The 16,270-nt window shown below is 51.8% G+C and overlaps 3 protein-coding genes across 3 annotated transcripts; 1 reads left to right on the forward strand and 2 right to left on the reverse strand.

The window, feature by feature from the left end:
- Nucleotides 1–1,329: 1,329 nt before the first annotated feature.
- KVR01_013382 (uncharacterized protein) lies at nucleotides 1,330–10,710 on the forward strand (the record flags this gene model as incomplete). The annotated part of the gene is made up of 5 exons (XM_044787638.1): nucleotides 1,330–2,171; nucleotides 2,255–2,686; nucleotides 2,751–4,938; nucleotides 5,003–8,019; nucleotides 8,082–10,710. 5 exons carry the CDS (start codon nucleotides 1,330–1,332, stop codon nucleotides 10,708–10,710), a joined length of 9,108 nt encoding a protein of 3,035 aa, XP_044637644.1.
- A 438-nt stretch (nucleotides 10,711–11,148) lies between these two features.
- On the reverse strand, nucleotides 11,149–11,841 carry KVR01_013371 (uncharacterized protein; the record flags this gene model as incomplete). The annotated part of the gene is made up of 2 exons (XM_044788209.1): nucleotides 11,149–11,406; nucleotides 11,467–11,841. The coding sequence occupies 2 exons, from the start codon at nucleotides 11,839–11,841 to the stop codon at nucleotides 11,149–11,151; spliced, it is 633 nt and encodes a 210-aa protein (XP_044637633.1).
- A 1,666-nt stretch (nucleotides 11,842–13,507) lies between these two features.
- Nucleotides 13,508–14,212, reverse strand: KVR01_013420 (uncharacterized protein; the record flags this gene model as incomplete). Its single annotated transcript, XM_044786500.1, has 1 exon — nucleotides 13,508–14,212. One exon carries the CDS (start codon nucleotides 14,210–14,212, stop codon nucleotides 13,508–13,510), a length of 705 nt encoding a protein of 234 aa, XP_044637682.1.
- Between the last annotated feature and the right edge of the window lie 2,058 nt (nucleotides 14,213–16,270).

Raw genomic sequence — 16,270 nt, forward strand, 5'->3', positions numbered from 1 at the left:
GTGTATACATTGTATCATGTCCAGAATCTTCCTTGGGCCTTGGTTCCATTTAATAGCAACTGCAAAAGTTGATGTCTTCTGGTATTTTTTGAGAATCGCTCACCAACTCCAGCATTTATTATGTCAGTGACTTGTGGTCTTGGGCAGAGCCCGCCTCTCTCGGTTCAATTCGAGGTCCTCTTCGTCATAGTGATGGACCATTATTTGTAGACTTTCCAAGGTTCTATTGTGTAGGTTACCTAGGTACTGTGGGATTTCGACTGAGGGTGGGTGATGATTAGGACTTCTCGTTCAATGCATATCATTTGTTATTGCATTGCGTGGAGCCTCTACATCGCACGTTGAATATTGCATAGGTCTCTTTGTTGATCTCAACAAGATCCTGCCGCCGACAAGTGCCGAAAACGCCTCGTGATAAGCAATCGCTAGTATACCCTCGCGGATCTTGAAAGTAACATAGAGATCCTTCACCGAATTATCAGGTGATCTAATTTCAGCTACGGCTCTGAGGTTCACACGATTGAGCCTTGTGCATACTTTACTTCCCTGCTCCAGCCATTTGTTGCCTGGCTCAGACTCAATATACGCAGACAAGGTTTTCCTTGTGACCAACACGCACTTGCTCTGCAGTCAACAGCAGATTACCAGTCAGCACTAAGGAACGTGGGGGCTGCGGCAGGATTTGGAACGGTCCGCGCCACCCGCCATTCCTCGACGATAGCTTGTGAAAGAAACTCGTTAGCGGATGATCGCCCGGGATGAAGGTGTCATCACTGGGAGGGAAAAGCCACCAAATGAACATCCACCGTTGCTCGGACGTTCAAGGATATGGCTCTAGGGCCTGGTTAACACGACAATGAAACCCGCATCGGATGTCACATCGCGCTTCTTACTCGCAAGGCACCTATTTGCAAGGGACAATCCGATATGCATTATTACCCTAAGTGTTTACTGCGAAAAAAAGCCCCTAGCGACTTCTCCGATGCACTACTGTACGGACAAGCTGCATGCCAAAACAGGCATCTGAAAGGTCTAGAGCCGTCCGCCATCTAGTCCAGGGCTGGTGAAGGGTTTGCATATCGTGATTTAATTCAATTGCTGTTGAGATTGGTGCTTAATTCGTTAATGATACCCGTTGATTTTCAAAGGCCTCATAAGTTAGGAACATGGGAATCGGTCGCCCTTCCAACTTACTAGTAGCCACTCAATATATCGTTATGTCCTTCAATGATCGACTGTGCTCAAAGCTCACCATCTCGGCAACGCAATCATACTACTTCCATGGCTTCGTTGTGCCTATGTGACTCGGGCCGCAACCAGTCTTCCAACATGGCCATCGAGGGAGGGGAAATCGCCATCATTGGCTCGGGATGCCGTTTCCCTGGTGGATCTACCTCCCCGGACGAGCTTTGGGCACTTTTGAGCGAGCCAAGGCATGTTGCTAGTGAGGTGCCGTCGTTGAAAGGATTCCACCACAAGAACTCTCAGTATCATGGCCACGCAAACGTCCGTGAAGCATATCTCCTGGAGGGAGAAGGAGTACATCGACGGTTTGATGCCGCGTTCTTTGGCATCAGTCCCACCGAGGCTAACAATTTGGACCCACAAACTCGTTTGCTCCTCGAGGTGGTGTACGAGGCACTCGAGGATGGTGGCCAGGTCATCGATCAACTGCGGGGATCCGATACGGCTGTGTATGCTGGTCAGATGGTCAATGACTACGAGCTCCTGATGTACCGGGATCACGAGAATTACGGCAAATACCACGCAACGGGCGCGTCAAGGGCAATGCTATCTAACAGAATCTCCTATTTCTTCGACTGGCACGGCCCATCAATGACTATCGACACAGCATGTAGTTCCAGCCTAGTCGCCCTCCATCATGCTGTTCAGCAGCTGCGATCTGGTTACTCGCGGGTGGCTATTGTGGCAGGGTCGAATTTGATTTACGACGCGGGTACTTTTATTGCTGAATCAAATCTTCAGATGTTGTCGCCTGAAGGTCGATCTCGCATGTGGGATGCTGATGCGGACGGTTACGCTCGTGGAGAAGGTGTTGCGGCAATAGTTCTTAAGACACGGCAGGCAGCTGAGGCCGATGGTGATCATATTGACTGTATTATTCGAGAGACTGCAGTTAATCAAGATGGCAGGACCAGAGGTCAGACAATGTGAGTGAGAAGCCACAGACCGCAGAGATCTGACACCTTTTCCATCGTACAAAAAAAAACTAACGGTTTCGATTTCTCGACAGGCCAAGTGCATCTGCTCAAGCACAACTCATCAGGGACTGTTATGCGCGTGCAGGACTGGATTTAAACAATCCCGCGGATCGCCCGCAGCTTTTCGAGGCTCACGGTACAGGCACACCGGCTGGTGACCCTATTGAGGCTGAAGCCGTCAGCTCGGCGTTATTTCCCAATGGACAGGACGCTGGGTCCCTTGGGCCACTTTTTGTTGGAAGTTGCAAGACCGTCATCGGCCACACGGAGGGGACAGCAGGAATAGCCGGAATTATGAAAGCATCACTGGCGCTTCAGAACGCTACTGTTCCACCGAACCTCCACTTCAAGCGTCTGAATCCAGACGTACGACCCTTTTACGACAATCTCTGTATTCCGACGGGCGTAAAGAAGCCATGGCCAGCCATTGCTCACACAGGCGCCCGCCGTGCAAGCGTGAACAGGTTAGTTTGAGTGTATGCGAACATGATATAAGCTAGGGACATACTGACGCATATATCTCAACAGCTTTGGCTTCGGCGGTACAAATGCGCACGCCATACTAGAGAGCTACACACCACCGATAGGGTCCACGCGAGTTGACCAAGTCAACGTGCCGCCGTGCATTCCGTTTGTCTTCTCCGCAGCCTCCGAGTCGTCGTTGAAGGAATACCTCGAAAATCTCTGTCGCTATCTTAGCAAAGGGAGTATCACGGCATCTGGCCTCCATGATATTGCTTCATCTATGGCCTCAAGACGTGGGCGACTTCCAGTGGCTGTAGCCATCAGCGCGTCGACTCAGGATGAGCTTAGGGGGAAAATACAGAAAAGGCTCGAGACCTCGAGGACCGAACCGGAGCAGCGCGTTGGCATCAGGTCAACGCGTCGAGACACAGCCACACGCGCAAGCCAACCACGGATTCTAGGGGTGTTCACAGGGCAGGGAGCACAGTGGCCTCAAATGGGACTGGAAATAATTGCCACATTCCCAGCGGCCAGAAATATCATAGACGTGCTACAAAAGCGCCTCGAGAAACTTCCAGTCGCCGATCGTCCGACATGGTCACTTTTGGAAGAGATACAGAAGGACGCCTCCTCGACCTCCATCATGTCGGCTGCCATATCTCAGCCGGTCTGCACCGCTGTTCAGATACTACAGGTCGATTTCCTACGCGCTGCTGGCATCGACTTCTCTGCAGTTGTTGGTCACTCATCTGGGGAAATGGCAGCAGCCTATGCGGCCGGTTTGCTGTCTGCGGAAGATGCATTCTCTATCGCGTATTACCGTGGTCTACACTCGGGCTCGCCTCAGGGCACTCTGGGTCAGAAGCTTGGTATGATGGCTGTTGGCACGTCCGCAGATGATGCTGAAGACCTGCTGGGGTTCCCTGAATTCACGGGAAGGGTCTGGATAGCCGCTATCAACTCCAAAGACAGCGTCACGATCTCTGGAGACTTAGATGCTCTTCATGAAATGGAGATCGTCTTTGGGGATGAGGGAAAGTTTGCGAGGATCCTCAAAGTCGACAGGGCCTACCACTCTCCACACATGAGAGCTTCCTCTGCCAAGTACCTCCACTCCCTCCAATCAATAGGAGTCCAGGTGGGCGCTGGCAATCAAGTTCGCTGGTTTTCAAGTGTTTCGGGGTCAGAATCAGGCAAGGCTGAACTGCTAAGAGACCACTACTGGGAACACAACATGACAAAGCCCGTGCTTTTCATGCAAGCCATAAATCAGGCCTGCATCGCTATGGACACGTTAGACCTGGTCGTTGAGTTGGGCCCTCATCCTGCACTGAAAGGACCCGCCCTCGACACCATTCAGGATCGACTATCAAGCACAGTTCCATATACCGGGGTATTCTGTCGTGGTGTATCCAGCATTGTGTCCTTTGCTGATAGCCTTGGCTATGCCTGGGTGCATCTTGGCAAGGGTAATGTCGATTTGCAGAGCTATGAGAAATTTGTCTCTGGCAGGGAAAGATCTACGCCAGTAAAAGGCCTTCCGACCTACGCGTGGGATCATCAAGGCGAGTACTGGCACGAATCGAGGTATGCCAGGTCTATTCGCCTCCGCGCAGACCCAGTCAATCAGTTACTGGGGCATTTGACACCCGACAGTACGGAGCATGACATGCGATGGCGGCATATGCTCCGGCCATCGGAGATTCCGTGGCTTTCGGGCCATAAGCTACAAGGTGGCATTGTCTTTCCAGCTGCGGGTTACGTCGTCAGTGTGTTGGAAGCTGTTCGAATACTCTGCAATAAGTCTCCTGTCAAGACTATTGAAATATTGGAACTTGACATCGTCTCAGCGCTCGTATTTGAGCATGAACATTCGACCAATGAGATAATCATGTCCCTCACGAATATCTTGAGACCAAACAAGGGAATAATCGAGGCCGAGTTCAAATATCACGCTGCACCGGCAATGGGCTTCGACGAACTTAGACTCAAAGCCAGCGGACACTTGCATGTTCATTTGGGCGAGCCGGATGAGGTTGCGTTTCCTACACGACTCCCCAAACTCTCCAGGATGCTGCCTGTGCCAAAAGACAGATTCTATGAATCAATGTCCGAGATCGGGTACCATTATAGTGGCCCCTTCAGAGCACTTGAGAGGATAGAGAGGAAATTAGGAGCAGCCACTGGCTTCATCTTAACACCTGACCCCTCGAGTCTCGTTATCCATCCGGCGGTCCTGGATGCTGCGTTTGTATGTCCACACTGATTCTTTGTGATCGCTAGCCCACATATGTACCTTACTAATTCAATTACAGCACTCCGCCTTCCTAACCTACGCTTCTCCGGGTGATGGAGCGCTAAGTTCCATGCATATTCCAAGAAGGATTCGCCGGCTTGTCATAAACCACAGCCTCTGCATGAAGGAGAGTGAAGGTCGTTTGGCCTTCGAAGCCGCCCACACCTTCGCACTGCCTCACACTAATATTACTTGCGATATCAATGTTTACCCAGGAAATCTTGATCATGCAATGGTCCAAATCGAAGAGTTGGAGTGCGTACCATTTTCACCCAAAACAGCCGATGATGATCAGTCACCATATTACCACCTCGCATGGGGCGTTGCCGAGCCGAGTGTCGAACTCGTCGCGGAGCACAATTTCAGCTCGGAGAGTGACCAGATATTTGTTCTCGAGAGGATCGCCGAGCACTATTTGCGCCGGCTTGGGCACGAGATACCCTCTGATCATCCAGCCAGGGTTGATGAGCGCTACAAGATTCTCTTCCAACACGCATCTGCATTAACAACAGGAAGCATCCCCCAGTTAACGGAAGACACACTCGAGAGCGTTTCAGGGGTACACCAGCCTTTTCCAGCTCTGAACGAGTTCAAGTTTTTCTCTATCCTAGGGGAGAACCTGGTTGATATTGTCAAAGGCGATCAGTCAGCATTAGAACTCGCAAGTGAGTCCAACCTTTTGGACAAGCACGCCACACTCTTCTCAGCGGCAACCTTGACGACACATCTTTCTCAGACCATAAGACAGATTGTGCACAGATACCCTCGTATGCATATTCTCCAGCTTTCCTCAGGGACGAGGGCCCCAACAAATGCCATACTGGACGAGATTGGCTCAAGTTTCTCGTCATACACTGTCGCCTCTCACGCGTCTCACTTGAGTGTCCCAGAATTGGATGCAACTTGCCTTCATGACCATGGATTGATTTTCAAGAATCTCGATCTTTCAAGTGATTTGGAGAGTCAAGGATTTATGGAGTCCTCCTACGACCTAGTTGTGGTATCTCATGCTTTCCGCGACGCACTGGACCTCAAGCAGGCTGTGCGCAGAGTGCGGCGGCTGCTCAAATCTGGCGGCCACTTTGTCATATTGAGTACCATACCGCGTGTCGATAGCCCTTTCGGCGATTTGATGGACATAGTTCCAGAACTCTGGCGCCGCCCTACAGAGAAGCCTCCCGCCCTGCCTTCAAGTTGCGAAGAGTGGGACCATGTGCTGCGAGAAACTGGTTTCTCTGGGATCGATTCTAGCAGCGAAGATACAAAAGGCGTCATTCAGTCTGTTGTAATCGTCTCCCAGGCTATGGACGACAAGGTTGCATTCCTTCGCAGTCCTCTAACCCAGGTGGTTCCAATTTCGGAGAAACTGGTACAGGATCTTGTGATCCTCGGCGGGCATAGCTCCACGATAACGCTGCTCACGAGACAAATTTCATCGGCGCTCAAAACATTCTGCAGCAAGATTCAGACTGCCGAATCTTTCGACGAGTTTGTGAAGCTGAACATCTCGCCCGGCACAGTCATAGTGAACTTGCAGGGTTTAGATGGCAGTATCTTCAAGCATCTAGATGACAAGACATGGCATGCCATGAAGAAGATGACACTCCACACGGGTACCATTATCTGGGTCACTCAAGGGCGATGTGCGAAGAATCCTCTCGCAAATATGGCTGTGGGTTTGATGCGTGCTGCCGCGCGAGAGAATCCTGCTCTCGACTACGTCCTGCTGGATTTCGAAGACGATTCTGCTCTGAGCCACCGCATCATAGCAGAGACTCTTCTCAGGCACAAGGCAGCATCCAGGTGGCGTCATCAAGACGACCTTCACTTCACAACTGAGAATGAGCTGGTCGTTGACAAGTCACAGCGACTGCTTGTACCCCGTCTGATGCCGAGCCAAGAGATGAACGACCGACACAATTCTAATGGCCGGATGGTCCGAACCTCGGTGCGTGCTGACACGCAAGAAATAAGCATCTCCATGCAAAATTCCAAGTGGGATCTCAGCTTGGACTCATTCTGTTCTGGTCCTTGCGAGCGTGTCAACAGACTCCAGACGACCCACTCTGTCCTTTCGCCCATCCGCGTTGCTGAGCTTTGCAGTATGTTCCTGGTATTTGGAAGAGATGACTCATCCTTCCGGGACGTGATCACGTTGTCCCGAACTAATGCATCATGCGTGACTGTTCATCCGAGATTGTCAGTCTCGGTTCAGCAGTCTCCAGGATCTGAAGCTCGACTCTTGTGGCTCACTGCACACCGCTTACTTGCGAGTGTAATCTTGAGTGATCTAGTCGTGGGCGACGAAATCCTAGTCCACGGATGGAAAAAAGAGACTGCCTGGGTCCTGGCCGAGCGGGCGAGAGCACTGAACGTGAAGGCCAATTTCACGACAACAGATCCCGATTGCTCGGATACTGACGGTGTTGACTGGGTCTTGTTATATTCAGATCCCCCCGCGTCAAGCCTCAAACTACTCACACGAAATGACTTTTCGAAATTCATCGACGTGACGAGCCCCGGTGAACCTCGAATGCTCGGTAACCGAATCGCTTCAGCGCTGTCCACGCGCTGCAAGAAAGAGACCCAAGAGTCTCTGTTTGCAGATAGTGCCTGTAACCCGAGAACAAACCGCATGGACGACATTCACATACGCTTGAACGAAGCTGTGAAATGGGCTTCTAACATATTGGAAGAGCCTGCTCAGACAGCAAGGACGCGTGATCTCATTCGTACCGTGGCTCTGGGAACCATTCCTGCGGACAATAGCCTTACAGAGCCACTGAAAATCGTGGAATGGGCTTCCAATTCTGTTGTATCTGCAAGAGCATGCTCCGTCGACTCACTCATATCGTTCCCTGCCAACAAAACCTACTGGCTTGTGGGTCTCACCGGAGACGTAGGGCTGTCACTTTGTGAATGGATGATGCAGCGTGGGGCTCGTTCTTTCGTCATAAGCAGCCGTAGTCCGAATATCGAGGCAACTTGGCTGGACGAGATGCTTGCAAAGGGGGTTGTAGTCAAAGTCTCTGAATGGTGAGTTCTTGATGTTTGCACTGATATTTCTTCAACCGTGGTTAGTTACTGACACTGTGTAGCGACATCACAATTGAATCTCAGGTCCAAGCCCTTTACGACGAGATTTCCCATACCATGCCACCCATTGCGGGCGTTGCACAGGGAGTGATGATACTAGAGGACACGTCTCTCGAAGACATGACGATTTCCCAGCTATTGGCAGTAACGAGGCCCAAAGTGGAGGGCAGCATTCACCTTGATCAAATCTTCTCGGACAATGTGCTGGACTTTTTCATCTTCTTCTCATCTGTGTCGACCGTCGTTGGAAATCACGGGCAGGCGAATTACGCGGCAGCCAACGCGTTCATGACCAGTCTCGCTGCGCAGCGTAGAGAACGGGGGCTCGCAGCGTCTGTAATCGACATCGGTCCTATCGCTGGAATCGGGTACATCAGCCGGGCTTTTGGCGATGGTATGCTCGACAGGATGACTATGCGGACATCGGGCTGGGCGAAAACTTCCGAGAGGGATTTCCATGAGCTCTTTGGAGAGGCGGTACTCGCAGGACGCCCTGGTTCGACAGGCCCGATCGAGATCGGCTCAGGTCTGCGAAGAGCTCGTCAGGGAGAAGAAGACCATCCTGTTTGGCACGCTTGGCCGCGCATGAGTCATATGGTTATGGGTGGTGGGTCACCCATTGATCCATCAGAGGGTAGTCAAAACGCGAAACTTTCTGTCAAGGATCGAATCTCGAAGGCTTCGGACGGTGAAGTATACAAAATCATCTTCGATGCTTTCATTAAACAGCTCGGATCCTACTTTCAGCTCGACACCAAGGATGCCAGTAAAGAGGAGCTAGCCAGTATGCGTCTCGATCAGATGGGTATCGACTCGCTATCGGCCATGGAAATCCGTGGTTGGTTCATGAAGACTCTCGAGGTCAATGTGCCCGTCCTGAAGATACTTAACGGCAGCTCTATCGGCGAACTCGTCACCAACGCGAACGAAAATTTGCTGGAACGGCGCACTCAGACCCTTCATGAGGGCTCTGAGGCTTCTGCGACCAGCCAGGAGCCCCTTGAGAGCGCAAGCAGCAACGCTGATATTAGTGGTGATACTGATGACGACTCGACCTCGGAACGGAACTTTCCCCACAATCACGCTCGTCCCGGCTTAATTATGGTCAAATCAGTACCCGTCTCATTCACACAGGCAAGATTCTACCCATCTGGAATATTCCTTGAAGACCTAGTCGGTCTCAACCATACCGCTTGGATCAGGATCACAGGGACCATAGATTTGAGAAAGCTGCGGCAAGCGGTGCTTTCACTGGGCAGACAGCATGAAATTCTGAGAACAGCCTTCTTTGACAAAGACGGCCAACAGATGCAGCACATATTGAATACCAGTTGTCTCTATCTGGAGCATCAACAGATAGAGGATGAAGAGGAGGTGATAAGAATCGCGATGTCTATCCAAAAAAGCCACGTATATAACGTCGCACGTGGAGAAACGATGCGACTCATTTTGCTGGATTGTTCGAAAGGAGGCAATTACCTCGTGCTTGGCGTACACCCCCTCGTCATGGACGCAACAGGTATCCAGGTTTTCCTTCGCTGGCTTGCAACCCACTACACCAACCCTCACTCTCAACCACGCCTGAAGCAGTTTGCCACGTCATCCGAGCAGCGGCGCAGGGACTATTCTGCAGGAAAGTTCAAGCCGGAGCTGGAGTATTGGCGAAAGGAATTCCCCGAGCCTCCTCCGGCACTCCCGCTCCTGACGTTGTCGAAAGTCCAGGAGCGGCCACGCCTGGAAGCCTATGAGAATATCACAGCACACTGCAGGATCGGGACGGCTACCAAGGCCCAGATCGCCAGGGTCTGCCGGCAGTTTCGAACTACACCTTTCCATTTCTATTTCGCGGCCCTTCGCGCTTTACTTGTCCGGTACTGCGTCGGGGGTGACGATGTCACCACTGCAGTGGCTGAGAATGGCAGGGGCCGAGACGCCGAAGAGATGGACGTCATCGGGCCCCTCTACAATCTTGTGCTTGTGCGCCTTCTGGCTGATCTATCGACCAAGTTCAATAATCTGCTAGAGGTGACGCGCGATAAGACGTACGCCGGCTTGGCTAATGGCAATATGCCTTTCATCAAAGTCGTAGAAGAGTATGTTCCAACCTGCGCCCCCGCCTCCTTTCCTCCTTTCCTCCTTTCCTCCTTTCCTCCTTTCCTCCTTTCCTCCTTTCCTCCTTTCCTCCTTTCCTCCTCCCCTCCTCCCCTCCTCCTCTCCTCCTTTCCCCCTTTCATCCCTTTGCAAGATGAAAATGATGGTTTGAACGTCCGGGACACCCCGCTGACACCCCTGGATAGGCTTGGCCTTCAAAATAGCGCAAAACATACTCCGTTCTTCCAAGTCTTCGTAGATTACAGAACTGGCCAGCGTGAGACAGTAGCTTTCGGCAAGGAGAACGAGTTGTCCTTCATGGGGTTCGACCTGAACGTGCCATACGACGTGTACCTTGACACGGTCGACATTCCGGATGGCGACTGTGCGCAATGTTTATTTGTGCGCAAGGACTTGTTTGACCAGGCGGCGGCGGACAGACTGGCTGAGAGCTACAAATGCCTGATCGAAGCTTTTGCAGCTGATCCAGGCCTATCGATTGGGATGGTCGATCTTTGTGTGCCTAGAGAAGGTGAATAGGGACTTTCTCATACAAAGGTGAAGAAGTTCAAGCCGAAATCAGCAACATGGTGTTTCGGATATCTGGACTGTGTACGGATTGATGCGGCATTGGCACCAACGGCATGCTATATCACATTCTCACCACCGTTATTGACACTGTATGTTTTTGAAAGACTTGGTCTCGAGTGTTGACCACTATGCGAAGGTGCCATATATGTGTTCGGACGTACATGGAATAGAAGCGAAACCAGGTAAAATAATTGAGAGGTCTCTAGGTCAACGCACCACCTGGGCAAGCTAGGAATTATTTGTTTCTCACCGGGGTAACCAATATTCTGGAAAATAAATATTGTTGAGTTTTATACGTCCCTAATAGTAATATGATACATAAAATAGCAAAGTGCTCTGCATCTCGCTCATCGCTCAAGGAAATTCGCTCCTGCGTCAAAGGCCTTTTTAATCGTCGTCTTCTTCTTCGTCGTCGTCTGAAGACCCAGCCGCCGAGTTGCCTCCTCCTCCGCCTCCTTCGTTTTCGTCATCATCATCATCGTCGTCTCCTCCCTCTCCACCAGCAACATTGAGTGCGACTGGACTCGCGTTGTTTGAAGCTTGTATGGGAGCTCCAGCCTGGGCCGCAACCGCCTCGAAGGATGTGCTCCGAGCTTGCCCCAATCTCATTGTGAAGGGTCCGAAGCCTCGCTCATGGAAGCCAAGCTGTCCGTCTGGCGAGTCTGGGTTCCCCACTGCTTGTTCAGACAATGCCCACCCCATCACCCCATCGGCTCCGGTAGCCTCTGCCCCAAGGCCAAGAGCGGTGTCCATGCAGCCTTCGCACAGGAACGTAAAGGTAAGGAACGAGTTGTTGACGGCCGTGGCCTCGGCAATGGGGCGAACAGCAAAGTTGCCTACCACCTCTGGCGGGTCATCTTCATTGGTGCCTTGCCTGAACGAGGCCATCACACCACCGGCGCCGTCAGCCCATGTCGCAAGAAAGAAATTGTTCTCCATGTCGCCAGTGAGCCCTATGGCTCCCCACCCTGCCCCGTCGACCAGTGGGAAAGACATTTGTCCGATGAAGGAGTCGACGGGTGTCTCCGGCATGGTCATGGCGAAGCCGAACGTTGTGCGAGCACCGAAGAAACGCTCCATGGTGAGGCCCGTCGCCGCCTCTGTGAATGCGGTCGATACTTGAGCAGCTGATGAAGTTGGTTCGTCGTCATCTTGGGCAACGGTCTTGATGGAAAGGAGGAGTATGATTAGGCAAAGGGGCAGAAAGGCCCCATTGCTTGGTCTTATAGCCATGCTTGGCGACCGAATAACTTTATTTATCCTGAGCAAGAAATGAGGATGAACTTAGACAAATTGGATGGCGTTTTACACAAAGGGCATCCAGGCCGCTTGGACAATCTATCTCGTGCTCACTACCTCGTGGGTTGGAACAACTTTATGAACTTTCAGCGAGAGCGTCGACTCGCAGAAAGCAATGGCATAGCCAAGCGGAACCTGCCATGCAATGTACCTGAGCGGCCCAGCTAACTTGGCTCCTTGTCAGTGCTTCACGAGACTTGGTAAGATTCATGATGCTGTGCGCCTGGCGATACCCCAGACCATCGTTTACAGACGGGGACTTCCGGCCACTCAGCAACGCGATAAAAATAAACGGCAATTAGTCTGAACATGAAAGGCTGGTATTAAACGTCTGATGGAATCGCCTGTCAGTGTGAATCTGGGGCATTGAAACCAAGATCACCTAAACATAGCGGACAGGTGCACGTACTACTGCAGGAGGTGGTAGTACAAAGAAATCGTCCGAAATTCATCAGGTTGGAGCTTGTGCGCGATGAGACGGAGCCTGCCGCATCAGATAGTAGCCTCAACCGCTTGGCCCTCAAGAGGACAAGTCAAGTGGTAAGCGCCAAGAGCACAGGGGTTGAACAATATCCGCGGTGGACTGATCAGCACCACCACCACCACAGGCGTGTCTACGCAGGGGTTATAATGCTTGTCGCGCCTGGCACAAGGAGCTAATCGAGCAGATTTGTTTGGCATCTCAATTCTGACAGCGACAATCTTTCAGACGAACGTTGGCGCCTCCACACCAGATTGTGCTTGGCGGTGCCAAGTTCCGTGCCAACCACCCGGCTCAAACACGCGAGAGCGACAGGAGGGTTGTCTCGCTCGTGTCATGTTGCCGGAGCGAGCTTCTCACCGCTGACGGTGAACGACAGCTGCAGACGAATACGCTCGACACAGTTTTCTTCGAGAGCTTGGTCGAGAGGCATTCCACGCCTGGCACAATGATCCGATTGATTGTCTATCAAACCGTCCAAGATCCGCCCAAGAACCTCACACAAGCCTTGCACTCGGCCTGGGCATCATCAGTTATTCAGGCGAAGCCTCGCAACAATCGATTTCGGGCCAGTCTTTTGGTATCAGACGGTCAAATCACGTCTCGTACCGCCTTGTGACCTTACGTCTTCATCCTCACGGCCTTCGCACCCAATCTTGGCCTATCACCACCTAACAGTCGTCCACAACGAACTGCAACAAGGGGGCCCCCTCACAAGAAATCCAGCAACCCACTAGGATAGTATTACGGCTTGCATCAACGCTAGATCTCTCACACACCTCAGTCCTAGGCGCAGGCCACCATATAACTCGGTTTGGACCAGCATGTGTTGCCCTGGCCACCGCCAAGGAGTAAAAGTCCACCAAGCGTCACCGGTCCCGAGTTCCCGTGTGCGATCCACATCTCACTCTCTTGATATGTTGCAACAGAAATGATTCAACTCAGACACATAGTCTCGAATTGGTCTCAATGGGTTTTGATCCGGAGTGAAGTGAGCCTTTTGAGCGATGCTGGCCGCAGTACCATTGACCTCCTTTTCAAGTTCTTTTCCGCCGGCGGCGAACTGGGCTCCTTTTCAGCAGCACTCTCCACGTCCATGACATCGTCCGGGAACGCCATCGCCGTCGGGCTGGCAGCGGGTAGCTCATTCAGCCTGGAATAGCGCGACTTGGGCTTCCACTTTTCCGAGTAGTTTGTGAATGTGCGGGGTGGGAGGTCGAAGAGGTGATCGTAGACCGGCGGCCCGGCATCTGCTGGCTCGTGGACTATTATTTCCTGTTCAGCTGGTTGGTCGTACGCGCTGGTTTCTGAGTAAATGCTGGAGTCGTAGGTGGGTCGCCTGAGTGGCAACGGCAGCGGCAGTGGCATCGTTAGGCCGGGGTGGTCGAGGGCCGGGTGGTCGTCGCTCGAGTTCAGCTGCGCGTCGAGCTCTGAATGCCGAGAGCTACCACTACCACCGTAGCCGCTGTCTGAGCTGGTAGAGGTGTGCCATGAATCACGCATTCCGGCGCGATCTGAGTCGTATTGTCCGGTAGTGGCGCCGTCTGCACTGGAAGAGCTGATTGTATCCCTGACGCTCTGCCCACATTCGTGACAGACTGGTGCTGGTACTTCAAGGTTCCGTGAACCAGGTCTGCCAATTCTGATGCTTCTTCTGAACCTTTTGAACATTTTGCTTGGACTTGCTAATTACTCGGTTACAGTGGCAGGATCGTAGGGCTGAATGGAAGACAGAAACCGGATATACTGCGTGTTAGAGAATGCAGTGTATCACAGTCAATTGTTGGACAATTATTGAAAGCTGTTCGGGAGAGAGGAAAGATTTCTGAAGTGAGGTGGCAGTGCGCCCACACCGGAACGGCATGGTGTTGGTATTTCATCTGTCATATGGATCTTCATGATGCAAGTCGGGAAGGCCGCCGCCCAGCCGATGAAACCGACGGCCGCATACCCACATCCCGCTTATCCAATAGAACCGGCCCCACGAAAGGTGTACAAATAGGGGCTAAAACCGACCCGAAACCTTTCACGACTGAGGATGTGCTGTTGTGCATCAGCGTCACCATGCTCGCCTCGACACATTGGCTCACATATTTCAATCTGCGCACGAACAATACGATCATCACGCGCGGTCCTTCCACGTGGACCCCTCTTCAAGTCATCTCGTATGAGATAAACGGTGATCGGATGAGCGGGCCGGGGCCGCCAATGATACGTCTAATGTCGGTGGTACCTAAGTAATTGTGGGTATTATTTCGGATGCTAAGAGCACTTGCACCTTTCAAGATCTAGCCAGAATTGATCGGCCAAGCGAGCAGTGAGCCGAAGCAAGCGTGATTGACGTGCGTAAATTTTGGTTGAGACAATGCACACTGCAAAGAGATGAGCTGTAGCCCGGCCCCGATAACATCGACTTGTTTCCGCAGCTTTGACGATCAATCCAATTGAAGAGTTAAAGTAATCTGACATGGGTCTCCCTTCTTACCTGCATCCCGAATCATGTTATCAGGATTCACCCAGGCCGCATGTCAAAGGCTTGTAGGCCCTCAAGGCAGGTCAGAACATCGGTATCATTGTAAGATGCCGACAGCGGTGGATCAAAACAGACGCCGTGACCGAGTTCCCCGGGAACAACTCATATGTGGGTCCAAAACACAGTGCGGTCAATGGCGTTGACAAAACCTCGCTCCGTTCCATCACCTCCGCGCAAAAATCAGTGAGGGCGTGAAATCAAAGCGCAAGCACCCAGCCTCGATCCAACCACCGAATCCGCCGTTATTGCACTCCTTGTAATCACGTATAAGCAACTCTTTACAGTCGTCAGTGCTGGGGAGAGCCTGGCCTTCGGGTCTCTGCATGCACCGGTCCCTCGTGTCTGGTGTCCATGAGACATTAAACCGGTATTCGATCTGTTCACACCGATGCTAGTTTCAAGTTGTTTTTCTTGCAGCTGCATCAAGGTCAAATTTCACGTGGGGCTCGCATGTGCTAGTTACTCCGTGCTCGGGATGGGAGTACACCAGTGGAGAGGATTGACATGTGAACATAGACCCGGGAACGTATGACTCCGAGTCGCAAAGTGCACCAGCAATCCTTGCGACCGCGTCGGGTAAGATGGGTGCGTTGGTACTCGTATGCAAGGGCTGAGGGATGCAAGTCGGCCTGCCTATAGGAGAGGGCTTGGCCCATGGTTGCCCTGTTGGCGATGAAGAAGTCGAAGATGAAGCCACTGCGCTCAAGGTAGAATCGACTGGCCCGCACCACTCCGATGTGCTTGTATGCTTTGAAGAAAAGGTAGTCAATGACATTGACAGTGTAGTATTATAGTATGTGAATGCCGGGCTATTGTAAGCTGATACTAGAGAAGTTGATTTGATGGTAGAGTCGATGGCTGACGTTGACGTTGAGATTGATTAAGTCTAGGAAAATATCGTTGGAAAAGGAATTGGAGTTTGCTTGCGTCGGGTGGAACTACTAGTAAGGGTTTGAGGCGATGAATTCTGAGAATATGGAAAGCCTGTACTGGCGGATCCATGATCCCCTTGCGATGAAGTCATGGGTGAGGAAATTGTGACGGTGCTATTTGTAGGGATTGATTTCACTGTAGATAAGCTGGTGGTGATGTTGCTTTTACCCCAAGGCAGTGAAGGGCTTTCGATGGTTGATTTTGAAGTTAAAGATATCGATGGACGTGGGATAGTTGTTATATTGGTACGGACGCTGGCCGTG

The sequence above is a fragment of the Diaporthe batatas genome (genome assembly GCF_019321695.1).
Source record: "Diaporthe batatas strain CRI 302-4 chromosome Unknown Contig00026, whole genome shotgun sequence".
Lineage (NCBI taxonomy): Eukaryota > Fungi > Ascomycota > Sordariomycetes > Diaporthales > Diaporthaceae > Diaporthe > Diaporthe batatas.